This window comes from Pimephales promelas, chromosome 9, assembly GCF_988280905.1.
Source record: "Pimephales promelas chromosome 9, fPimPro1.hap1.1, whole genome shotgun sequence".
NCBI lineage: Eukaryota > Metazoa > Chordata > Actinopteri > Cypriniformes > Leuciscidae > Pimephales > Pimephales promelas.
In genome coordinates, this window is record NC_142777.1 from 34,564,053 (window position 1) to 34,590,234 (window position 26,182).

Sequence of the window (26,182 nt, forward strand, 5' to 3'; positions counted from 1 at the left end):
TATTGATTTAATTCCATTTTTAAATGGAAATCTGCGCTATCAAGCTATACGAAAACATTTTTAATCCCATTTTTGTCTCTGTGTATACAACATTTAAAACAGTCAATTACAATATTTTTCAAATGCACATTTTTATTCCTTTTTTTGTATTAATTTGTTTACACATTGTCTTGGTATTATACAGGTAATTCTTACAGCGTATGATATAGTTGTAATTACAGAAGAAACTCACCGATAGCTATGAATCACATAGCCGGCCAGTCAACCATCAATACACAAACATGCATGTCCTTACACACTCACTCAAACACACACTGTTTAGACACACATAAAAACACACAGCAAAAACTCACTTCCCTTACACAGTTATGCCATTAACAAAAAAAACAAAAACAAATAAGTGAACGTAACATTACCCACAAGTCCTTTGTCAACCGACCAACTGCCCACCGCTTTTTCATATACATCAAATGCTCAACATCATCAGTTTTTTACATTTCATTATCCATTATCTCAAATATGAAATAAAATATTTAAAACATGAAGGAAGGCAACTAATGAGATGAAAGCAACTGGGAGGAAAAAGGCTGAATCTGATAAGCGCATATTTCACCACAAAAATAAAGAAAATTCTATTTTTGAAAAAATAGTTTGCATTGTGACATTATTTTATTGACAATTGAGCACATTTCTCCCGACAATTCTCATTATTGGCATGAAAATTGGTGTGGAAAAATAAATACATTAAGTATTTATATATAATGAGGGTGTTTGTTATACTGCCTTTAGTGATTTTCATCTTCTGTTTTAAATCAGCATATTGAAAATGAGAATTAAATGAACAATAAATACAAATTGCCAAGAAAATAATGTAACAATGTAAGAAATTCTAAAACAGGCTTTTCTTTATGTAAAATCGAATTACTAAATAAATGACACATGTTTTTATTTTGAGGTGTAATATGACCTGGCTTTGTTTCGCAGGAGCATCATAAGCATTAGTAGATTGTGGAAGCAATTTCACTCACAATGCTTTTGAGAAACCCAGCTCCGGGCAATTTGCAAGATTCACCAAGAAAAAAAGACGAAACAACAATTCTTCATCACATTCTGAAAGAAGAGAGGACAAATAGAAAACAAGAGTGATCATTCCCATACAGAGACTGATTGCACCACTCAAATAATCAATGCGTTAGATTAGGCTTTAAGAAAGACTTAAACAGGACAATTTAAAATAAGATCTTTGTAATGTCAATGCAGTATAATTATGGCACAAAGACATCAATATAGAGTGGACAAGAAGAGTCACTTTCCTAGTGTTAAGTGAAAAGTATGGTAAGGCCACCTCAATGTATAAAATGAGCCTTTCACCTTACCTAAATAAGAAATTCAACATTATGTTTGTAATACTTCAGAGGAAGAATATCAATTCAATCAGATGTTAAATGCGTATTTCAGAGAGGGGAGACATCCGGTCTTGAGCTCACAGGTAAAGTTACAGACTGATATGATTGCATACGTTTCAATACGACAAGATGAGACTGAGCTGCACTTGGCGGTCTAGAGCGCTCGGTTCTAGCAAAAGTGCAAGTGGAAAACATTTGCATTGCATGAAACAAAGTGTGCAACTATGTGGAAGCCACTTAAAAATGGTTCAATTATAATTTTTGCATTGATACTCACAGATGAACTCACATTCATACTAACAAAAATCAGACTCCGTCAATCTCATTCTTGGCCAACTTCGGTGCGCCATTTTAAAAAGTCCTCTTTCCGCGCATCTGGTTTAATTTGGTTCCGCATTCCGCCCAGTAGGTTTGAAGTGGCCTCGGAGGCAACTATAAGTGGACGGACCACAGTGGGCGGGATCTGGCGCAAAACCCCGCCCACTGCTCCAGGAAGACCTTTCTGCTCATGTCCACGAGACGCAACATCACATAGAGTCTGAGCGGTGTCAATAACACCCTGGGAAAGCAAAGACGGCAATGTCAAATTGAATTAGATGAGTTCAATTAGCCAAAAACACTTATTATCCATTTAGAGATGCACATGTTTGTAATGATATAGGGACGTACCTCTCTGACAGTGTCATAGGCCTTGGCCACACCCTCTCTGAGGTCAGCTGGTTGAGGGGTGCGTCTGGGACGGGGAGTGGGGCGTCCCTCAGTGATGTAACGTGTCAGAGGTGGGGTTGGAGATAAGATGTCGTACACGGTCTCAGCGGTGGCCTACAAATACACAGGAAAAGGCTTCTTATTATATTAAATTAGGTTAATATTATTATTATTTTATATTTGGTGCGATGGATAAATATTAAATTAAAAATATCTAGCAACAAGGTAACCAGCAAAAAAAAAGGGATGAATATAAAAATATAGTAAAATATTAGTATTAATATTAGTAAAATATTAGTAAAATATTTAGTAACATGGTAAAGCCGGCCCGGAACAAATATTGAACATAAATAATGAACATAAAAAATACAATTATGTAATAAAATAAATATAATTTAAAAAGTTTTACACAAATAAAAACATAAATGATATACAAATGATACATACAAATATAATAAATAATTTTATTAAATTAAAAAAATACCTATAAAGAAAAAAACTAATTTAGCTTATCTAGTAACATGGTAAATATGAACATAAAAATACAATTATGTAATATAATAAATATAATTACAAAAGTTTCACACAAATAAAAACATAAATGATGTACAAATGATACATACAAATATAATAAATAATTTAATTTAATTAAAAAACATCTATAAAGAAAAAACTAATTCAGTGTATCTAGTAACATGGTAAATATAATATGATGTACAAATGATACACATGAATATAATACAAAAATAAATACATGTAATTTAGAAAAATCTATCCCATAATAAAAAAATAAAAATATCAAATAAAAAAATATCGAGTAACATGGAAAACCAGGAAGGAATATTATAAAATATACATAATTTATTCTAATTTAAAATATAAAATAAATTATAATATACTTAATAAAATATATAAATATACATTTTCAAAAAGAAAAATCTATCAAAATATCTAGGAACATGGTAAACAGAAACAACATTCAACTTTCATAAAAAAAAAAATATATATATATATATATATACACACACACACACACACACACACGAATAGTAGTTTGGAGTATGATTGGTTATATATGTGTGTGTATTTACCTGAATCGCCTGCACTAGTCTGTTGCTGAGCTCTAGGGCAGCAGAGGCTGTAGATGTGCCGAATGATGCCGCCCCCCTCTGGAGGCCTCGGATGATGCGTCCGTCCTTTCGGTACTGCTCAATGGGCATCCAGAACAGATCACGTACACCATGGACTGCAGAGCACAGACAACTTGATTGCATTCAATCTGAATATTCAAGATTAATCTCATGGTCATTAAATTCTAGCGTCACTGAAAAAAAAAAAAAAAGCCAGAGCACTTGAGACGAGACAGAACTACACAGAAATGAGACACGTCGTACTCACAGAGCTGTACAACAGAATGCATGGGCCCTACACCTCCCAGAATCCCCGGCAGCTGGTTCTTCCTGATGTCAGTAAGCCACTCATTCACTGCGTACTGAATCACCTTATCAACACCCAGCAGCCTGAGACAAAACAACTCACTTTTCAGATCTAGATTAAAATAGTAACGCAGGCAAAAAGTAAAGACAAAGATGTGTTTGTGAATGAAAGCATTTACCCATGTCTACAGCACAATCTCTTCAGCTTCAGTTCAGAGCAGTTCAGCTGGGCTAGACCAATAAGAATGCCTGCAAACGTTCCCTGTGAAACCAGAGATGATATGCATTATTATAACAGCAGTTAAACTAAACAAACCACTGATATCATTCAGAAAAACTGGGACAGCTTATGTTGTTGTTTTAAGGTTCAGCACTCAAACTACACAGGTAAACTGGCTCTACGACCACATGAACATAAAGAATCAGTTATTTTATATAGGTGATCACCAACCTGCTCAATAACTACATGCTTTCCTTGATAGTCCAGCCAGATGGGAACTTCAGAGGTAAACCGAAACTCTCTAAAAGAGACAGAGTGTGAACCGACTTTAATTCTGATTTAGACATTTGTTTTGTCATGCAGTTTGACGTCAGATCTTCTACCTGAAGTAGATGGGCTGGTCAGAGGAGGACGAGGAGCCAGCAGAGGAGGAACTCTGCTCACTAAAGGTCGTTTCTACAGAAGCAGCGAGATCATGGCCCAATCCAGAGGCGGGATCTGTGTCGTCTGAAGCCTTCTGAGGAGCGTCAGTCCTCACTGGGATCACAAATACAGATCACACAACACAATTCAATTTAAAATATTTTTTTTAATTAATTTAATAAATAATAATAATAATAATATAAATTAATAAAAAAATATAAATAAAAAAAATATTTAAAAAAATAAAATATCAAATAATAAATGGGTGCAATTCAAATTATGAATTTAAATACATATACATGTCAGGGTTTTTATTTAACTAAAACTTTTTTTTTTGTTCACTGAAATAAAATGTAAATATTAGATGACAAACTTAAACTATAAGAAAATTAGAAATATTGCTTTGGCTAACTGAAATAATTTGATTAATAACTGGAAATAAAAAAAACTGAACTAAACTAAAACTGAAATTGAAATAAATTAAACCTAAATAGTAATATATGATAAAATCTTAACTATTACAGGGGGCAGACTTACCCTCAGCGGCAGGGTCAACGGGTAAATAAGGATTAACTCCTGCAGCCATGCTACTGAAAAAGTCCTTCAAGAAGAAAAGTGCATCCTGGGAAATGAAAACAAATGTGTATGTAGCTTTTCCCAAAGCATTATTTTCTCTATGCTGAATTTTTTCAAAATAATGAGTAATGTGTACCTGGTCGATATTGAGACGCAGCGGTAACAGACTGACTCTCAGACAGCACTCTGGTCCGCCCAGACCTGATTCAGGAATCACCTGTAGCGCTTTCACTGTCAACTACAGCAGCGAGTGGGACAGGTGAGAACACAAGCACAAACAGGAGCTTATTTTTTTCCTATTCCTCTCTGTAACTCACCATGTTGGAGTGGGCTCTGCGCGGCATGCTCTCACTGGTGTACTGGTACAGGAACTTGTTGATTTGAGAGGAAGCCAGACGGTCTCGCACCTCAAGTTCCTGGACGATGAACACCTGGCGGGAAATAGGCTGCTCCCCGAGGCCTGGTCCTTCTGCATCCAGTCCTGCAGCAGGGGGCGTCACCACAGGGTACGTCTCATGCTGGAAACTGACCTGAAGAAAGAGAAAGTAGTTAGAAACAAGGCTTTCTGAATCTTCAAATGGCTTACTTCAGCACAATATACCTTTGTCAGTTGTATTTCCATAAGAAGTGTGTGCTGCCGCCCACTTCCTCCAACCCACCGCCAAGAGTTCTGGGGCCGCGAGGGCACTGCTGAACGAGAGGGAGAACCACGGGCTCCAGGAGCAGCTGAGCGAGCCCTGAGAGACACAAACAACCTTGAGGAATTTTCACACCTGGCTCGATTATTTGTTTCGGCGCCTGGCCTCTTAGTTCAGTTCGGCATATATGAACACTGCAATCACGCTTGGATCCGCACTAAAACGGTCAGTTCGAGATTGGACCGATTGTAACTTGGCCCGATTGTAGAAGAACTCTGGAGCAATTAGCACCCAAAATTCATCATTGGAAATGTGTTAAAAAAGGAGCAGTGTCAGATTCTGTGGGTGAGCACATCAGTTGAGAACCAATGAGCCTCTTGTGTAAATGCTCTTCTCTGAAACAGGTTTTACTCATAAGAATTTCATAAACACATTTTGGTACGCTTTGAAATGTTGCCTTGTGAAAGCGAACAGAACTAAGAAGACAATGCATCGCTACAACAATTTAAAGGAGAACTCCGGCGAACAATGAACTTTTGGTCTAATAAAACATCGGTACCTAGTCAATCGTTCTCTGAGTTTTGTTTTCATAATAATCGAATGTAAAGAGTTTTATCTCTAAAAACTGTTTAGCGTATAATGCTAGCAATGGGGGCATTGACTAATTAAAAAGAAATCGCTAGTTTATACCACTAACAAGGCTCAAAATAGCCCCACACTAACGCAGTAACATAATGAGGGTCCACATGCAAAACGAAGCATTGAGATCTTTGTAAGTGTACAGACCGTTTAATAAGAAGATACTTTATGAAGACAGTTCACTTCGCGTATACAGACAGGAGCCATCTTAAAAAATAGTCTCGATAAGTCGATCCTCGAACGCCGTTCAAACAGTTCAGAACTTCAGTTCGCTGAACTTCATACAGTTCAGATCACTCAGCACGACGTTCGTGGTTCGACTTATCGAGACTATTTTTCTAAGATGGCTCCTGTCTGTATACGTGAAGTGAACTGTCTTCATAAAGTATCTTCTTATTAAACGGTCTGTACACTTACAAAGATCTCAATGCTTCGTTTTGCATGTGGACCCTCATTATGTTACTGCGTTAGTGTGGGGCTATTTTGAGCCTTGTTAGTGGTATAAACTAGCGATTTCTTTTTACTTAGTCAATGCCCCCATCACTAGCATTATACGCTAAACAGTTTTTAGAGATAAAACACTTTACATTCGATTATCATGAAAACAAATCTCAGAGAACGGTTGAATATGTACCGATGTTTTATTAGACCAAAGGTTCATTGTTCGCCGGAGTTCTCCTTTAAATCCCTGTTTTGGATAAAAGCTAACAATTAACAGGTCTGAAATGCTCCATGCGTTTCCATGCATTCATGAAAGGTGCTTTAGTGCTGGCACTTTTGGTGCGCACCCGGGGCAGAATCAACAATTCAGGGCAATCGAACACAGGTTCGGACCAGCTAATCAAACCAAGCACCCTAAAATTCTCTCCTCTCAGACCTTCTGCTAGACTTACTTATGGCTGTGTGGTGTATGGGCTGAGCTGGGTTTGCCACCAAAGTCTTTGCCGCCGTACAGGTGCCAGACAACGGACACCTCTCGGAGCACCACTCTGTTCTGAGGCACTGGGAAACGGGCTGGGGCGCGTAGCAGATCTGAACTGCCCCGTGGCCGAGAGTAGTATCCATCCCGCACCTTTATAAGGCCCTGGGAGAGCACGGTCACCACAGGCTCACCGTCTCTAGGCTATCAGAGAGATAAGTTCAGATATTAACTTATACAAGAGAGTAGGACAAGAATAAGTAAATATAATTGTACACCCCTTTTTTTCAAAGCAACAATATTAAAAATGAGGGTACATACTGGGATGCCCATCCCAGGAGCCTCTAGGATGCAGAAATCATCGTTGTCGGTGGATCCCTCTGAGCCTTCCTCTGACATAATATCTGCATGAGCTTCCAAAGCTGTGGTGACCAGTCCATCAATATCAGACTCCTCCCCTTCTAGAACAGAGGGGCGGAGCTTAGGGGCTTCTCCCGGGAACAGATAGACTGAGACAGGTGAGGCTCGCCGGATGGAAGGAGAACCTGCCGGGCAAATACACAAATTTGAATAACCATTAATCTATACCATTCAAAGGTCAAGAAATGAATGCTTGTATTTAGAAAGGATGCATTAAATTGATCATAAGTGACATGAAGCAGCACAACCGTTTTAAAAATCGATATTAATCAGAAATATTTCTTAAGGAGAATTAATTTCAGAATACTTTCATAAGGATCATGTGACACTAAAGACTGGAGTAATGATGCTGAAAATTCAGCTTTGCCATAACATGCATATATTCCATTGAAAAATATATTACAACAGAAAACAGTTATTTTAAAAAGTAATAATATTTCACAATATTGCTGTTTTTATTGTATTTTTATCATGAAAATGATATTTGATAATATTTCACAATATTGCTGTTTTTATTGTATTTTTTATCATGAAAATGATATTTGATAATATTTCACAATATTGCTGTTTTTATTGTATTTTTTATCATGAACATGATATTTGATAATATTTCACAACATTGCTGTTTTAACTGTATTTTTTATCATGAAATTCAGCATTGGTGGGCATTAGAAACTTCTTTCATAAACAGGTTACAGACCACAAACTAGTCTTAATATTTTCAAAAACACAATTTAGTCCAGAAACTCCAAGAGAGAAAATTAGATGAATACTAGATGACAAACGAGCAACAATCAACCTATCATTAACAGAAGTGAAAATATTTAAAAATATTTCTGTTTTTACTGTATTTATCATCATAAAAATTCAGCCTTGGTGAGCATTAGAGACTTCTTTCATAAACATATTACCGGCCACAAACTCTTAATATATTCTAAAATGATATATTTTCAAATCTATTGAATATTAGTCAAAAAACAAAACATTTAATTGATTTCTACATGTTCTTTTATAGATATTTCTTCCATCTATATAAACAAAGTCTCACCAGAATCTTGCGTCTCTTCCTGAAGGATTCTCTCAGTGTCAATCAAGGCATCTGTGAGGTCGCATTGGTTAATCTCCGCTGTCTCTGCTGGTGGGCAGGGCGGAAGGGATGCTGGACTTTCTGACAGCTAAAAGACAGACATTTTAGAGTTGAAAACAAGCAGGGGGAAAGAAGCTATAGAACCACTTTACTCACCAGAAGTTTCTGTCCGGCGATCTCCGTGGGGGACGTGTGGCGAGGAGGAGGGTGTAGATCGCCCTGGGAAACCAGGTACTGCAGCATGTTAACTAGAGCCGCGCACGAATCCGCACAGGTGTGCACGTGAACTACATTATTAGAACAACGAAGCTCAAACAGCGGCTGAGTCTGGAAATATTCAATAAGACAGACAGATAGTTATTAACAAAATGGAAGATTAGAAAAACTAGGGCTGTGAAACGACTAATCGCGATTAATCATATCCAAAATAAAAGTTTGTGTTTACATAATGTATGTGTGTGAACTGTGTATAATTATTTTGTATTCATAAATACACATAAATACACACACATACCTGTATATATTTAAGAAATATTTGCTTTTATATATATATATATATATATATATATATATATATATATATATATTGTATATATTTCTTAAATATATACAAGTATGTATGTGTATTTATATATACAAAATAATTATACACAGTTCACACACATGTATTATGTAAAAACAAACTTTTATTTTGGATGTGATTAATCGCGATTAATCGTTTCACAGCCAAGCTGACATTAAATTTTAAGCAGAAACTGGAGTCCTGCGATATTATTATTATTATATTATTTTACATAAATAAATAAATAACCTAAAATATTGACGTTTACTGGTGATTTTACTAGTCATATTGAAATTATTTGACAAAAAAATGGCAATATATGAACTAGTATAAATCTTCAAGCCGGTGAAGTTTAGCATGAAACTAACCAGTTTACTTGAGTCAGATCCTTTCCAAGTTGTTATGGCCAGTTCCAGCAGATCAATGTCTAATACACAAACATAGTCTGAGACACATAAAAACAGTATGATTAGAGGTGGCCCACATCACTGCAATTTCAGATTTTCAAAGCTATGCTTGCTCTGTACCTCGCCTCAAATCCACCGTATCACTTTCACATTGATCAGACAGGTACAATGCAGAGTCATCTAAGATAAACCTAAAAGTAGATATCAGAGTGGTTAGATCCAATCAATGAATCTTCGTGCAAGCGTTTAGGATCACACCAGTCACCAGTACCTGAGGTGAAAGGTTGCGGTGTCCACAATGATGTTGCTGGATAAAGAAAAGGACTCGGCTGTAAACAAAACTCGCAGAGGAAGATAAAGAGGCCTGGAGAGAGAAAAGACAAAGAAAGTTGACAGAAAGAACAAAGAGCATTTGTCAGACTTCTCCAAACATTCAACAATACCTGTAGTCCACTGCACAGGTGGCCAGGTGTGTGTGAAGAACTGTGATGACGGCAGGTGGGGTGTAGCCTAAAATGTCATCATCGATGACATCAAGGAAATCAACAATCTGAATAAAGAATGAAGAGACACATCAGCCAGATCATGACAGATCCACACGCCTGTTTAAAGTACGTATCTAGTTCCCGACAGCTACCTGCTCATGCCAGCTGTGATTGGTCAACGCCATGTGATGTCGTAAAGTAGCACCATGGAGTCGCAGCGCAACCACAAACTCCTACAGAGAAAATGAGATGAATACTTACAGGTGACAAACAAAAAATTATTATTATCAGAACCGACAGGTGAAAGCAGATTAAATAATAAATTTCACAGTACACAGGACAAAGTCGCTTTACAAAAAATCTTGATGTTAATGTTTGTAATATGCTAATGCCTAATAGTCACTTTAAGCAACTCAGAGTTGTGTGGTAATTAGAGCCCCACCGATAAAGGATTTTGAAGGCCGATACCGATACAAATATTTGTTGGCTTTAAAATCCGATATTCCGATATATCGGCCGATATTTTTTTTTTTTTATTTCATTTCAGAAATGCGCAACAAAACATTAACAGATTTCCCTAACATTAGTTATTTGTAGTTATTTATGAGTTTTAACTAAAATAATATGAAAATGCATTTTAAAAAGAAACTTGTTTCTTTTATTTTCACAACAGAACAGACTGATGATAGTGGCATTAGCTAGCTTTGTGGTTAGCTAGTCTACGACGATGAGCAATTTAGCAATGGATTATGTCATACTGCAAATTGTAAAACATACATTTTCAATATAACAGGCCAAGGAGAGATGATACGTCTCATTGCTATAACTGTCACGCGCTATTAAAGAAATACTTCAGTCACATTGTCAAAAGTTAAAAGGACAACGTAACGCAACTATTACTAGCTAATTCGGCTTCACTCTCGGCTTATTTAACAGCAGCAAAACTGGACATGATAGTCGCAAATTTTGTCATGCTTATTTGAGTTAAGAGAACTGATGGGGATGTTCTTTTAATTGTTATTCATCAAGCAATGTATGTATCGTGACCAACTCAACAGAGTGTGCCAACAGTAGAGTGCCCTCTGGTGGACAAACTATACAACTCCAACATTCATGACATGGTTCAAGCTTGTTTCGTCCGTTTAATTTTATTTTTGAAATATTCATTTATCGGCCATTATAACTGCCGATACCGATAGTTTTGAAAATGCCTAATATCAGCCGATAATATCGGCCTGCCGATATATCGGTCTGGCTCTGGGGGTAATATAGTTTACAGTTTGCAAGTATGCGGTATGTATGCTGATAAAGTAAATGCACTAACCTTGACATTCCTTTCAAGATCTAAAGTGATTTTAATGGCAGTTGACAGCATCTGAACGCCGGTTTCTCGGCCACCGACGCTGCTCACCCCCACCTCTGTGGGGTAAATGGTAAGGTCCAGATGACCTGGGGAAGTGAACCTGGGCATTTCCAGTTTCACAGGAATAGGGGAGTCTGGGACCTCCGCTGTATAAAGAGCCAAACACACAAATCATTTGTCATTTCAGAACAGTTTTCCCCGATGCAAAAACAGGAAGAGTTTTAACAGGTTTAACAGCTCACCTTTATGATACAGCTCCACTCTTTTGCTCTCTATCGTCAGGAAGTTGAGATTGGGATTGTTCTGGTGTTGGGTCACACTAAAAATCTTCCCCCCTTCCAAGTCCAAAATTAGTTCTCCATGACAGAGGTCCACTTTACGTCCAGCTTCATTCTTAAAAAGGTATCAAAATTGGATTTGTGAAATGTGAATTGAACTGGAAAAGTTTCATTTTACTGGTATTGGTGTCTGAAATTTGCTTTCAAACTCTACACCAATGCATCATGCAATTTTTCATTTAATATACCTTGCTGTCTGTCATGGCTTGAAGGCGGCCTTTTCCAATCAGCACCGTTAAACAGAGCAGACTCAGTGCGTGGCTGGACTGAGGCTCTAAGTGTTTCCTTCTTTTTGATTGCTTGGCTGAGAAGAACTCGGGCTCCTCTTCCTCCGAGTCAGATTCTGGCATAAGTGAAAAACTAGGAATGAATTTTTAACCCTCAAGTTGTGTTTCGGTCATTTGCTAGTTCATGTTATCATATTGGACTAAATTGATTTTGCTCACACAGGGTATAACAACTTTTTTTGTTACATTCCCCACCTTGTAATTTAAAGGAGTAGTTCACTTTTAAAAAAAACTTTTGCTGATAATTTACTCACCCCCATGTCATGCCTTTCGAAAAGAAATTAAGTGTTTGATGAAAACATTACAGGATTTTTCTCCATATAATGCACTTTACTGGGTACCAAACGGTTCAAGGTCCAAAAGAAAGTTTCAGTGCAACTTCAAAGGGCTTTAAACGATTCCATACGATGAATAAGGGTCTTATCTAGCGAAACGAGCGGTCATTTCAAAAATAAATAAAAAAGTTTAAGTTTTATAAGCTCAAATGAACAGGAGAGTCACACAGAAAAGTGCAAGGCGAGCATTTGTGCTTATAAAACTTAAACTTTGCTTTTTTTTATTTTATTTTTTTTAATTGAGCGATCGTTTCGCTTGATAAGACCCTTATTCATCGTCTGGAATCATTTAAAGCCCTTTAAACAGTTTGCACTGCTTGAACCCTTTGGTTCCCATTGAAGTCCATTATATGGAGAAAAATCCTGGAATGTTTTCATCAAAAAACTTAATTTCTTTTCGACTGAAGAAAGAAAGACGTGGACATCTTGGATGACATGGGGGTGAGTAAATTATCCGGAGAAGTTTTTTTAAAAGTGAACTACTCCTTTAATTGCAATTTTTTCACTTAAAGAAATCAAGATAAAAGATCAATGAGGCCTACAATCAGTCAGCTCTTGTGCTAAAAACTTGTGCTAATTGATCCTTCGCAGGGAGCTTGATTGACAGGTGATCTGACCAATCATACTTCGCAATCCGCCATTTGTCCAGCAAAGCAGTCAAGAGAGTTAGTAGATTAACATGTGAGGATTTGAACTTGAAAGTGTGTACTGACGTCTTTCCATGGTTAAAACAACATTCCTTCTATGTTCATTCATGTTTATTTGATGCTTTAAATTAACTAGAAGGAACAGATGATTGGTTCACTGGTGCTCTATAGCGATCTGTCACGAAGCATTAAAGAGCCACGGTATTTATTGTTTAAATTTCTTTTAAAAAAATTACCAAATTTGAAAGGTGAGACTTTGTTTAATATGTTTAATATCAAAAGTAACCGAAAAGTAACCTGGTCTGTCCTGTCTGTCAGCGTGTTTTCAGTCTCCTCTCTGCTCCGCGATGTATTTTTCACTGCGTGTGGCGCGAGAGTGGCGTAGCTTGTCGGACATAGCGACAGTAACTAAGAGGGGCGGGTCTTTGCGAACGGTCAATTGCAAGAAAACAAGGTTACAAAAAGATTGAATCCAATTTTTGATGATAATTTAGCATAATGATTTACCAGCAATTTCAAATGCGGATCATTTTTTAAATCATCAGGTAAAGGATTTTCAACACAGCACAATCCAATTCAAAATATAATTATAAACATTAATAGTAAATAATGCTAAAATAACCCTGAGCCAAAATGTTCATAATTTGAAATATGAAACAGATGATCATGACTAACCCAGCCTGAATGCAGATTTACAGAGGTAAAATTCATCGTCTTCAGGTCTGTGCTGGTGGGAGGGACTACGGGAACTCTGAAAAGAAGAAGGAGGAGGAGGAGGAGGGCACGGAGGAGGTGGAGGAGGCTCCCACATCAACAGATCATTATTAATCCTGGGGAGAAAGAGTTCAAAGAAATTTGTTTTATTTTATTTTGGAAATTACAAAGGATTGGCTGGCAAAAAAAAAAAAATGTTTGCACCTGACACAACATGCATATAATCTGAAATGTTATTTTATGCTGAAATCAATGTTCTTTTGAATACATAAGAATTGAGCGATACCTGTTATAGATGCTCAGAAAAGCCTCTTTACTGGGCAGGAGGATGTACGCTACAGGAAACGTGATATCAACCACATACTGACACTGACAAACACACTGAGACTGAAACTCTTCCATCTCCTCTGGGTCAGCTGGGATCACCATCTGAGAAAGAGACAGATGAGTGAACTTTAGGATTGAATGAAAGACAGACAGACGGGCAGACTGGACATACCTCTTCCGTCTCAAACATGGTACGATTGGATGAGAAGGGAGAGCTGTTTTTCTCTCGTAGTTCACATGGGTTCTCCAGAGACATGGAGCCCAGCCCCAGATCCCTGTTCACCCCTTCACACACACCCACACCGTCAGATCCCGCTCCCTCATTCACTCGGACCTGAATCCTACAGGTGGAAAAGAGAGGGAGATTTGTATAACCTATTGTCTTATATTTTACCCAAAGCATAATCTCCGACACACATACACTCACTGACTCACCTGGGAATGCCATTAGGGTTCTGCGCATCTGGGCTCTTCTGCACACGGATACAGGGAAATGCCTCTCCCTCCCAGCCTTCATACACCCCTAAAATTAATTTAGAAAGAAAACAACACTGAATACTAACACTAGACTGCATAAATAATATAAACAGAGTGAAACAGAAACAAAATCTAACAGAAACTAACAGCAAATACATTTTTGACTTTTATGGTGCGTTCACACCGGACGCGAATAGCGCGTCAGGCACGAGTGATTTCAATGTTAAGTCAATGCAAAGACGCGTTACGCGCGTAAAAAATTCTTGCGACGCGAATGAGGCGTAGAGCGTGGCGCGGTAGACGTGAATACGCCTCATTTGCACGTCAAGTTCGCGCGAATTGAGCGTCTGCCGCATTAAGCGCGAATGATTTCGTTAGTGCTATTTGTGCATTCACGAGTTTGACGTGAATTCGCGTCTGCCGCCCGAGTTGATAAATCTGAACTTTGCCGTCAATTCGCGCCGCGTTAACCAATCAGGAGCCTTTTTGTATTATTTTGTAATATGACTAAATGCCTGCTGTGGTTCTAATGCACAACAAAGCAAATATTTTATCACTTAAAACTTTATTTCAATATACGAGACATGTTCATTTTGTATTGAATGTTATTTATTCCATATCTAGATAATATGAAATATTACTATGATGTAAAGACAACCAACATACATGTGCATAAGTTCGTGTCTGGATGTGAAAGAGAAAAAAAAAATCACATGACAGGATAATAACTTTTGGAGGCTGGCTCTATTTATAATCAAAATAAAAATAAATGACAGATTAGGTGGATGAGCGCGAGGGTGATCCGATGCGGGACAACAGGTCATCAAACTGGGCGTGGCACAGGCGGAAGTACCACTGACAGTGGCCGTCAGCGAGCAAATGATGAAACTCTCCAAACTGGTTTCGCCTCCGAAGGGTCCGGTGGACACAAATACGGTGACGATGATCCCTATTCCGCTGTTCTGATCTCCAGAGCAAATACAGAGAGGTGACTCTCTCGATGAATGTTCTATCAACATAAAAACGATGGCCGCCAACGGGTTTCGATTGTGACGCGCGTAAATTTCGCTGCAAACTTTTGTTTTTACACACATCAATTTTGCTCTTGACGCACAAATGGATTCAAAGTATTCAAGCGTTTAACTAGGCTCGAATTTGACGCGCAATTTACATCTGGTGTGAACGCAGTTAGAAAAACGTTAGAAAAGTGTGCACTGACCATAAACATTCATAAAAAAAAATGTAAATGTAAATTGAATTTCATTTGAAAAAAAAAAAAGACATTTAGCCCAGCGTATAAGGCTGAGGCATTAAAGAGACACACTACTTGCTGAATAAAAGTGTTAATTTCTTTCAAACTTTTGAGTAGCAGTCTATGTGATAACTGAAAAGAATAAATGATCTTTGGATGCTTTACCGTGCAGATCGGTGAAACAGGCCTCTAGTAGTTTGGTAAGTTTGGCTCCTGGGTTGCAGGGGCCGTCCTGCTGAACGTCTGGCCCCTGCTGAGACTTCAGCTCCAGATTAGAGATCTGCAGACTCAAGATCTCACTTCGCACAGCCCGCTGGCTTAAAGGACGCCTCAGCCCCGGGGGTCGGAGGTCAGGGATGGGGAAACGGACCTTCAGCACGGCGTAAGGAGATTGAAGCAGGAGAGAAGAGTGGAGCTCCAACAAATGAGACTGAAGAGAAAAAGAGAGAGGAATAAACTACATTACATCCAATTTCATTGTGAATGTAGGGCCCTATGAAATTCGTTTTATTTTTTCCCAAATTCCGTTTTATTTTTTCCCAAATTCCATTTTATTTTTTCCCAAATTCCGTTTTTTCCGTTTTAATTTTTGGGAATTAGTTTTTTTTTTTTACCCTTGACTGTTATTTTAGTTGTAAAAATAGTATGCTTTTAAAGTTAATGATTAAAATGTATTAAAAAATACAAATAAATTAGGAATGACCTTAAATTTATTGAGGTAAGTAATACAGACATTTACTCAGTAGCCTTTTCAGGACAAATACTGCATGATGCAAGATAACACTGCACTCTTCAAGTAACAACAAAATATGGTTATGAGCTTTAAACTGTAATATAAATTATATTCGTTTATATAAGTTTAAATAAAAGTCACACTCTGTCTCTCACGGAGTTCGCTTCGCTTTTGTCCAGTCTGGCGCCTCATAGACAGACGCGGTGTGCACGTTGTGTGTGTGTGTGTGTGTGTGAGAGAGAGACGCATGAGTGAGAGAGAGACGGAGGGAGAGCGGGGAAATACAACTGAAAGAAAACGCTGCGTGTTTTAAATAGAATTAAAAACCAAAACACAGTATGTGGCGGCGAATTAGTCAATGTGTGGGAAACACTGCATAAGTCACGTGCGAACTGCTCGGCTCGGTACTGACGGCTTATAGCGTCGAGTTTCTTAACTTTTAGCCGACAAAAGCAGAGCCGTGGAGAGCCGCTTCGCCATGCTTTCATTGATTTTATTTCGTCATTGGACCTGAAATGACGCGTTGAGGGGTTTGTGTCGCCCAGATTTGCTTCCCCTGGTCTGCATTTTCACCATACATGCGTTCATCTCCCACACAAAAAACAGAATTTCAAACCAAATATGTAAAAATCCACGAAATTCCGCGTTAACACTAGATTCCGCGTTAATTGCCCAATTCCGCGATTCCGTCCGTGATTTCGTTATCGCGGAAATCATAGGGACCTATGAACGCCTTTGTGGTGAGGAATGGGTTATTTTTGAACAGGAGCATCTATTGACCTCTGCAGCATGTGCTGTGTTTCTTTGTGGTGGCGATGGACAGTGGCTCAGGGCCTGCAGGATGTCCCCCAGTCGGCCCAGAATGTCAAGGTCCAACTCAGAGCTGAGCTCCGCGAGCTCGACCCGCAGCGAGCTGTCTCTGCGCACCACACGCCGCCTGCTTCCACTCTACACGACAGAAAACAACCAGAACAGTTTAACATAGACCTATAGCGAAAGTATTAACTCTTCTCACAAGTCAATATCACAAGACTCTGTCAAGCTGCAGTACCTTACGCATGTGCTTCTCAGATAGACTGTGGTGGAACTGGGCACAGGGTCTGGCAGTGGTGCCCATCGTGAAGACACCGGCTGACTGGAACTGCAAAAGCTGGGAGAAGAAACACACATGAGTTTCAAATAAACTCTTCCAGAACCTCCATCAGCCTGCAAGATGTTTCCTACTGGGGATTTGCAAGTCTGACTTGTCATAACTCAAACTGTATTCACATCTGTTTAAGATTATCCTTGAGCAGTTGGCAAAGCAACTGAGGTGTGACTATATTAAACCATTACACCACTGTAATAATCTGGTAATAAGGCCGTTTGGATGTTTTGACCATCCAGATTGTATTCCAGAGTGCAACAAGGTAAAAAAAAATTAATTAAACAAAATTTTCTACTAAATGAGGTCACAAATGTGTTTCAAGAGGACATCTAATGAAAAACAGGTCATTACTGCACTTTACGTGAAATAAGAGTATTAGTCAAATATTAGGTAATATGTGGCCAACCAATCATAAGTCATTTACATGTAGTCTTAAAACGGTAGCAATTTAATTCTAAGCTTTTAATCATTTTAAAAGGAGGGGAGAAAATGGTATTTGGTCATTAAAAATGATAACACTTTACAATATTGCTCAATTCGTTAACATGAGTTAGATTTATTTCATTATTATTATTGATGGTTATTATTATTACTACTACTTCTACTAAATAAAAATATGAAACAAAATAACTATTTTAATATTTAACTGTAAACTGTTTTTTTATTTAACAGTTTTTTTAACTAAACTAAAATTTCAATACTATTTATGACAGTCTTAATTTCTTCATTCTAAAATGTTTAACATCCAACATTTCTTTTATTTTTACAGAAAACTGCAGGAAGCCTATAAAGCAAGGGTTTCTCAACTCCTGTCTCAACTCTGTCCCTCGAGGTCCACATTCCTGCAGAGTTTAGCTTTAACCTTGATTAAATTAGGATTGGAGCAAAACTCTGCAGGAAAGTGGACACACTGACGGGCAGAGTTGGGACCCCATGCTTTAAAACTTCTCTTTTTTTGACAATAACTGGTTTCGCATTTTTCATGAAAAGTTTGGTAAGGTGGTTGCTGAACATTATAGTAAAGATTAACAAATATATAAATAAGGACTGATTTTGGTTATAGAAACTAAATTTATGAGTGGACTCAGACGAAAATTAAAAAAACATAAAAAGTGAACACATCACCCATCCCAGAAAGCCTGATAGATAACAGCATTTGGGTGTAAGTGTCTGAAGATGTGTCATTTACTTCTGTGTACTGCGGACCGCCCGAGTCCCACAGGCACTCCAGCAGTTCCAGCCTGCTGAAGGAGAGGTCGGAGTTCGTGGCTCGGATGTGTCGCCCTGCGCTACGCATCTCACATGCAAGTTGAACTGCTGCACCGGTCACCCTGAAGACCAGAGGTCAGAGGGAGTCAAAAGAAGTGCGTGCATGTACATATACAATCAGTGAGCATAGCAGTGTATTCCTGTTGTACCTGATGTGGGAGAGGGCACAAGCTTTAGCAAAGCTTCCTCTCAGGTTCTGAAAGTCTCTCTCGCTGAACATGCTGTCCTTAAAGAACGCAAGCTCATGGAAAAACAACTTTGACACCTCAGCCAATGAGGAGAGCCCATCTGGCCCAGGAGGCGGGTCCTGCTCTAAAAGAGTCAGGGTGACTCCGCCCAATGAGAGGCGAAGCAACGAATCTGGTTTCATTGGCTCTGATTGGCCGTCTCGAGACGACCGTTCTATTGGGAAAAAAACGGATGGATTGCAAGATAAAAAGTTAATGGAAAGCAGTGACATACACAACGTGTGTGTTTAAAACAGGTTTAGATACATACTTGGAGGTCTGCTACATTGAGGCAAACTAGATAAGGATCCTGGTACAGGATAACGACGAGGACAGTTTAGCATTCCCTGTAAGAGACATCATAAAGAGCAGGCCAATCATACACATTGATCAACATCAATATATTAAGTTAAAATTTATTTATATTGAATGTAAAAGGGGAAAGCGTGTTATCTTAGAGCCTGTATATTTTACATTTATGCATTTGGCAGATGCTTTTAACCAAAATGACTAGTATAAAGGTATACTGTTTATCAGTTCATGCATTCCCTGGGAATAAAACCAAATGACCTTAGTGTCGTTAGCGCCATGCTCTACTTTTTGAGCTACAGGAACCGTGTATGGTCACAATTTCTGTATATATATACTACTGTATATATATATATTTTTTTTTTTTTGTGCTAATTTACTTTTTAAATTTACTCAAAAACGTAGTCTCTAAATTAATTTGTGGTCAGAAAGCTGCATGCATAATACTAAAGAATTAGCTAATTGTTTTTAATACAGCAAAATACAATAGAGCAAATCTGACTTGAGTGACTTAACAAGGGAAAAGTATAAATGTTTTTGGAACAAAGCAATTTTTTTTGTCATTCTCTGAAAGAAAGTTCGGACACTTGAATGAATCATTCTGAACTCGACGAGAAAACACCTTTGCACATATAAGCACTGACCTGTTGAGACAGAGGGTTTGTTTGAGCCAGGCTGCTCTGGCTATGAATGGACGACTCCATATCGCTGTCAGATAATTCACTCCCGGAGCGTGTCGACAACACACTGCTGGTCATATAGCCAGGACCCATTGAATAAAACATGTCTGAGACAGAAGAACGATCAAGATCAAAACACACAGAATAACAAACAAAAATCTAGCAAAATACAGAACTAGAAATAGTTCTAGAGGTTTTTATCATTGATAAAAATTAAGAAATGTTTCTTGAGCAGCAAATCAGCATATAAGAATGATTTCTGAAGGATCATGTGACACTGAAGACTGGAGTAATGATGCTGAAAATTCAGCTTAAATTTAAAACATTGAAGAAAATGATTTATTAAAATTATTAAATTACCAAACTTTAGACCAGTAGATTACTGCAAAATAGAGTGCCATTCTGAAAACACCCACACAATTATAATCAGTCATCTATAATAAACTCAACAAAATATTGACTATCCTCACCTCCGTTCACCATGGTGCTGATATACGGCTCTGAGTCCAACTCCAGGTCTCGGTCAAACATTTCTGTGTTCAGCTGCTTACTAAGATCCTCTTCAATCAATCGCAGATCATCAGAACCCAGAGGCCTAGAAACACCCCCACCAGACAGACCACCACCACCACCGCCTTCTGACAAACAGAGAGAGAAAGAGCACTGGACACTGTCAATCATACAAGAAAATGGCTAAATTCATGCTGGAGCAAACCGTGTGTCATTTGTACTACACTTTAAGACATTTAAAAAGGTTACCTGATGTCTCGATGCAGAGGGAGGACAGGAGGTCTGTCAGCTGAGTGATCTGACTGGGGGACAGCAGCAGGTGGAGACACCCTACTTTACCATCCAACTCAAACTAAGAGGAAAAAGACATTCAGAATACGGTTGTCTGTGTGAACAATGAAATGGATCTTTTGGGTTGAACTAATCAAAATCTTACATGCATGCTCAAGCAATGACCTACTCATTTAATCTGATTCAAAAGAATCATGATTGTCCATTTCACATAAAAATTCCCATTCAATTCAATATTTTACATTTGTTTAGCACTTTTCACAATACATATAGTTTCAAGCATTTTCTGTAAAGTTGCTTTGTTTAAATGATACAATTAGGAAGTATTGCCAGAGATGAGTGCACTCCATTTCGTTAATGGAGTGTATCCATATGTCAGTAATATCCAGCTATAATGTTATAAATGTTATTTGGTTAGTTAACATGTATCTAACAACAAACATACCAAAAGTGTTGTTTTATTTCTTATTGTGCACACAAACCTTGGGCCCAGGCAGCATTTCATTTTGTTTGATTTTGACTGTTGTCTCTATGAATCCAGAGCATTGTCCAATCAGCAGAGGCTCAGGGGGTTTCTGGGTGGGATGCAATGATTGCGGGGCATCGGAGGCATCATCATCTTCATCATTTTCATCCGTCTTATCCGTCTCCCTGCTGCTCGCCATGACATCAGAATGAATCAGCCCCTAAATGGACGAGTTGAATGACAATGTCCATTACAGACAGGAAAAGTAAGCTTGCCATTGCAACATTTGTGTTAAGCAGAAGCTTTTAACCAAAGCGCCTTAAAAAATTCAAAATAGCCAAAAATATTTGCAGTACACAATGTTTAAATTTAAAGTAAAAGTTAGATTAGTACACAAGCTAGAATAGAAATGCAGCAAAAAAGGGGAATCATACTAAATGTAAACACCACTAACGAACAGGTTGTATAGTTTCCTCACCTGTGATCCTCCCAGGGTCTCGTAGAGCAGCTGCACGGAGTTGAGCTGAAGGATCTTGTGCAGGAAGGCTGGTGGCTGGTGGATGTCTACAGGCACTGTCTGGTTTGAGTCTCTCACAGCCTCATCACAGTAATCCACCCTGCAGTACCACACACCACCACCGGGGACAAAACACAGCTTGGTCACAAACAATGGAATGAATATGAGCCAATGAGTATTTTTAGCCTAACCTGTGAATCGACTAAAATAATGTAAACGTTTTAAAAGTTATTTTGACTGGCAATTTTTTTTATGCAATAGCATAGTACAATACTTTTGTTTAGATTAAATTGATCAAATGTGACATCAAAGACATCTACCCCCGGTTTCACAGACAAGGCTAAAGCTAGTTCCAGACAAAAATGCGTGTTAGAGCCGTTTTAACCAAGGGGGTAATCAATCAGCCGGAAGCTGAAGGCTCGCAGGAGCCGCCATTGTAGTAGAACTTCAATTTGGCGTCGCTTTGACGGCAAATAACTTTACATCTGAGGCGTCCAAAGACTACATTTGTCCATTATTTATTTCTAAAGAAACACAACAATGTATAAAAGGCTCCATTACTTTGTAACTTACAGCTTAGCTACAACTACTAGAATATTTACAACTGTCAGACTGTCGTCAAGCTCAGTTTGAGCTTGCACAGTCGCGTAGACATTAGACAGGAAGTGCAATAATCGGGTTTCAGTCTTCTCTGTTGAAATCAATGGGGTCGCTGTGTCCATTTCTTTGACTGTCTATGGTTTTTTAACTGAAAGAAACTTGCACTGAGATATCTTAAAATATGTCACTGCCATTGTTTTGTCTCAAGATGCATTTTCTAAGGCAAGTTTATAAAAGCAAATTAAATGTCGTAATTGAACTAAGGCTAATCCTGGCTTAATCGAAGCACTGTCTGTGAAACCAGATCTTAGAATGTTACACACACACACACACACAAAACTTTTACATTTTTCTTTTGAACTTTTTGTTCATCACAGAATCCAGACAAAAAATGTAGCAGTTTCAACAAGAACATTAAGCAGCACAACTGTTCCCAATTTTGATAATAATAAGAAGAAATGTTTCTTAAGCAGCAAATTAGCATATAGACCATTTTGCAAGATGTAAACAACACTGGTCCAGAAACACTTCCTGTTTCAGTTTGTAACCGTTTTCTTTATTTCACATGTAAAGAAAACATCTTAAAGATGTTTGTTTAACTTTCTGATTCAGTTTTATATGTTCTGTTGGTTGTATTTTATCCCAGCTTTTATGTAGTGTTAAAAAACTGAAACAGGAAGTGCTTCTGGACCAGTGTTGTTTACATCTTGCAAAATGGTCTATAACAATGATTTCTGAAGGATCATAATAGAGTAATGATGATGAAAATTCAGCTTTGACATCACATGATTAAATTACATTTTAAAATATATTGAACTAGAAAACAGTTATTCTGAAGCGTAAAAATATTTCATAGTATTGCTGTATTTTTGATCAAAGAACGAGAAACTTCTTCTCAAAAACATTAAAACATCATACTGACCCATTTATTAATGGCACATCAAGCGAGTTACATTAGCTGGCACACTATTAATTCATCATACTTTATTATAAATAAACAGACAAAAACAAAATACATCCCTAGAAGTATCAGGATGGCCTCACCGTTTAATGCGCATCTCTAAGGCAACCCCAGCCTCAGCGTCCAGGGAATGGTGTTCTACTCGCACTATAGTGTCCAGGAAGGTGACTTTTATTCGACGTAGGACTGCAAACACACACACACACACACACATATGTTCATGTGATAAATTGTAGTAAGCTGGTTGTCTGCCACACATCAGGGTCTCAATGACCCTGTAAGGCTTATTTAGTGATAATCACTGGCTGAGAGTATATTATCCATGCATACTAACCAAATAAATGAATAAATGTACAAATTTGTTGTTTTAAATTAATAATAAAAATATATATTAAATTTATTTATATATACTAAATATGAATATAAATAAATAAATAAAAATGATTTAATAACTATAAGAGCTATAGATAAAATTCCACTGCCTGGGACAACTGTCAATTTAAGAGTTTAACTTCATGATTCAACATAGACACAAGAGCTGATACACACCTGTCTCGATGGTCTGTGCAAACATTTCCAGCCCCTCCAGTGGAGCAGGCGGCTCTTCTGACGCCTCGGGCGGATCCTTCAGGCACTCCTGGGCCAGCTGCATGCTGGACGTCATGCATGAGGACCACCCTTGGGAATCCCAGTTCCCATCTAACAGAGATCAGAGAACAAATTATTGAATAATAACTCAATCTTGTATAAAATATGGCAATATGTATCAAACCAAACGAGTCCACAAAAAGGGTCAACAGAACTCACTGGTTCTGTATTTTGGTCTGCATGTTATTTGCAATCCAGTGACTTCAAGGGTGCAGTGTTCGGTCACAAGTGCTGCCCAGGGAATAGTCACTTTGATGGTGTTCACAAAACCTTCAACAATCTCCAGCGGAGCTCCCAATGACTCCAACAACTCGTTCACCGCCTGGAAAGAAGATTTAGAGTTAGTGAATCTGAAGGTGAAATGATCACATGTAAGAACTGAAGATGTCAAAATGACTGTGAAACAGGAGAAGGATGTTGTGTGAATTCATTAAATTGACTCCTATTTTAAAATTGAAAATGATGAAATATTTGTATAAAGTAGGGCTGAATGAATTTGGAAAATAATCTAATTGCGTTTATTATAATATTACGATAATATACGATTATTCTTTATCTTCTGTATTATTTAACAAAGACAAGCAATAAATAATTGTATAATATCATGACCAACACTACATTATAGATACTGTTCTTTCATGTAGGCCGCCTATATGTTATGATGAAAATAGGTGATGGATAAATTGATATTATGACAATTTTAACTACCCCAATATTCATAGACTGATTTGTTGAACTTTTAAACACAATTTAAATTCTGAAAAAAAAAACCTAAATTACAAATGTGTAATATATATTTAAATAAATTATCATAATGTTAGATTTGTTCATCTATCAATTTGTTATTATTTATTACACTTTTTTTTGCTCTCAACTTTCCACCAACCCACAGATGACAACACCACAGAAGTGTGCAGACTCAAAATGTGAAAGCAAAAGAGTAAACCTATGTCACTGTGTCTCGAGACCAGGAAGAGACTCTAAGATGTCTTTTCTGCACAAGTCATCAAACCTTTGGAAACACGAGTGCTCCTTCAACTAGATGTGTTGATCTCAAACTCAAGTCCAGATATTGCGAAACACTGGCAATAAGGGGACAAGGAAACCGGCCTGGGCATGTCTTACCCCACACTTACCCACACATCCAGGTTAATTTCACTGATGACCCCGCTGCCATTGTACAGGTCCAAGCTCAGCTGGTCCAAACTGAGTCTCTCCTCCAAAAAGTGGCCCAGATAGTGCTGCAGGAGGTACCGACAGGCCCGTTTCTTTATTGAGCCCGACCAGGGGAAGAGCCACCGAGACATAGGGCCAGAGCAGACGGGGAGAGGGAGCCGAGAGGTGGTGGAAGAGACGACCAGTCCTGCATAACAGACTTAAACCCCCCTCGGTAGTGTGTGAAAGTGAGAATACAATAATACAAGCCTACTGGAGTGGACAAGAGCGGGCGAAACCGTTTAACTTCCTGTCTTTTGACACCAAAATCCCCCGGTTCTTCGTTTTTGGACGTAAGTTTGTCCACAGCAGAGTTTACAAGAGATTCTTTGTGTTGAAAATGGTCACTCCGGTTCTGTCTTTAATAATATATGTCACTCAAATATGCGACAGGTCCTCTACGGTTCCTCTGGTCAACGGGTTGTTTATTGTTTTCATACTCAGACTGAACTGAACGAAAGTGCGTGATGACGTAGGCGCACACTGAAGATGACAGAGGTTGGAGGCGTCAGTTCGCCATGTTGGGACGGTCAACACCTCATCCAGTCAAACAAAAAAAATCAAACTACTTGTACCAATTATGTAGATGTATAATATTATTTATATTTTACTGTGTAGAGCGCTATGTAAAAAACACTATGTAATAACGCAAGTATCGTCGTTACATAGAATTACCATTTATGCAATATGTAGGCTAGTATGTCATCACTGCACTATAACAGAATAGCGCTTACACTCCCATTGAAACATTTGGACACTCCTACTTATTCTGTATTATTAAAATGCTCATATTTTATAGTGGGATTTAAACTCCGAAAATTGAAACAGATTTTGGGACCATTATTTTAAACAAAAAAATAGTACAACAGTCTTAACATAGGCTATGTTTATGCAATTGGCCACTGTCAGCACTTTTCATTTATTTGCTCCAACATAAATTCAG

The 26,182-nt window shown here is 38.0% G+C and overlaps 1 protein-coding gene across 2 annotated transcripts; it reads right to left on the minus strand.

Annotated features, from left to right (window-relative positions):
• Positions 1–112: 112 nt before the first annotated feature.
• atg2a (autophagy related 2A) lies at positions 113–25,701 on the minus strand. Of its 2 annotated transcripts, none has more exons than XM_089135045.1 (42): positions 25,161–25,701; positions 24,184–24,346; positions 23,926–24,075; positions 23,460–23,562; positions 21,777–21,915; positions 21,315–21,518; positions 20,791–20,893; positions 20,502–20,666; positions 19,996–20,138; positions 19,314–19,389; positions 18,965–19,217; positions 18,736–18,877; positions 17,451–17,549; positions 17,180–17,347; positions 15,832–16,096; positions 14,373–14,460; positions 14,110–14,278; positions 13,897–14,039; positions 13,572–13,726; positions 11,816–11,970; positions 11,532–11,682; positions 11,251–11,435; positions 10,079–10,159; positions 9,885–9,991; positions 9,713–9,805; positions 9,562–9,632; positions 9,403–9,479; positions 8,629–8,799; positions 8,434–8,560; positions 7,287–7,510; positions 6,940–7,169; positions 5,371–5,506; positions 5,087–5,299; positions 4,906–5,007; positions 4,731–4,815; positions 4,154–4,307; positions 4,002–4,071; positions 3,730–3,812; positions 3,513–3,634; positions 3,206–3,360; positions 2,076–2,228; positions 113–1,965 (listed from the first exon to the last, which is right to left on the minus strand). In XM_089135045.1, the coding sequence occupies exons 1-42, from the start codon at positions 25,329–25,331 to the stop codon at positions 1,729–1,731; spliced, it is 6,081 nt and encodes a 2,026-aa protein (XP_088991171.1). In that variant the 5' UTR covers positions 25,332–25,701; the 3' UTR covers positions 113–1,728. The 2 variants fall into 2 exon arrangements, with proteins under 2 accessions (XP_088991171.1, XP_039504624.2); XM_039648690.2 differs by having other exon boundaries at positions 20,502–20,669.
• Positions 25,702–26,182: the final 481 nt, after the last annotated feature.

Excerpts from the sequence above, each read along its gene's own strand:
- atg2a (XM_039648690.2), bottom strand. The coding sequence starts at position 25,331 with ATGTCTCGGTGGCTCTTCCCCTGGTCGGGCTCAATAAAGAAACGGGCC. Across the intron at positions 14,279-14,372 it reads AACCCTAATGGCATTCCCAG|GATTCAGGTCCGAGTGAATG; the intron begins GTGAGTCAGTGA and ends TTCCACCTGTAG. Across the intron at positions 9,806-9,884 it reads ACCTGTGCAGTGGACTACAG|GCCTCTTTATCTTCCTCTGC; the intron begins GTATTGTTGAAT and ends TTCTCTCTCCAG.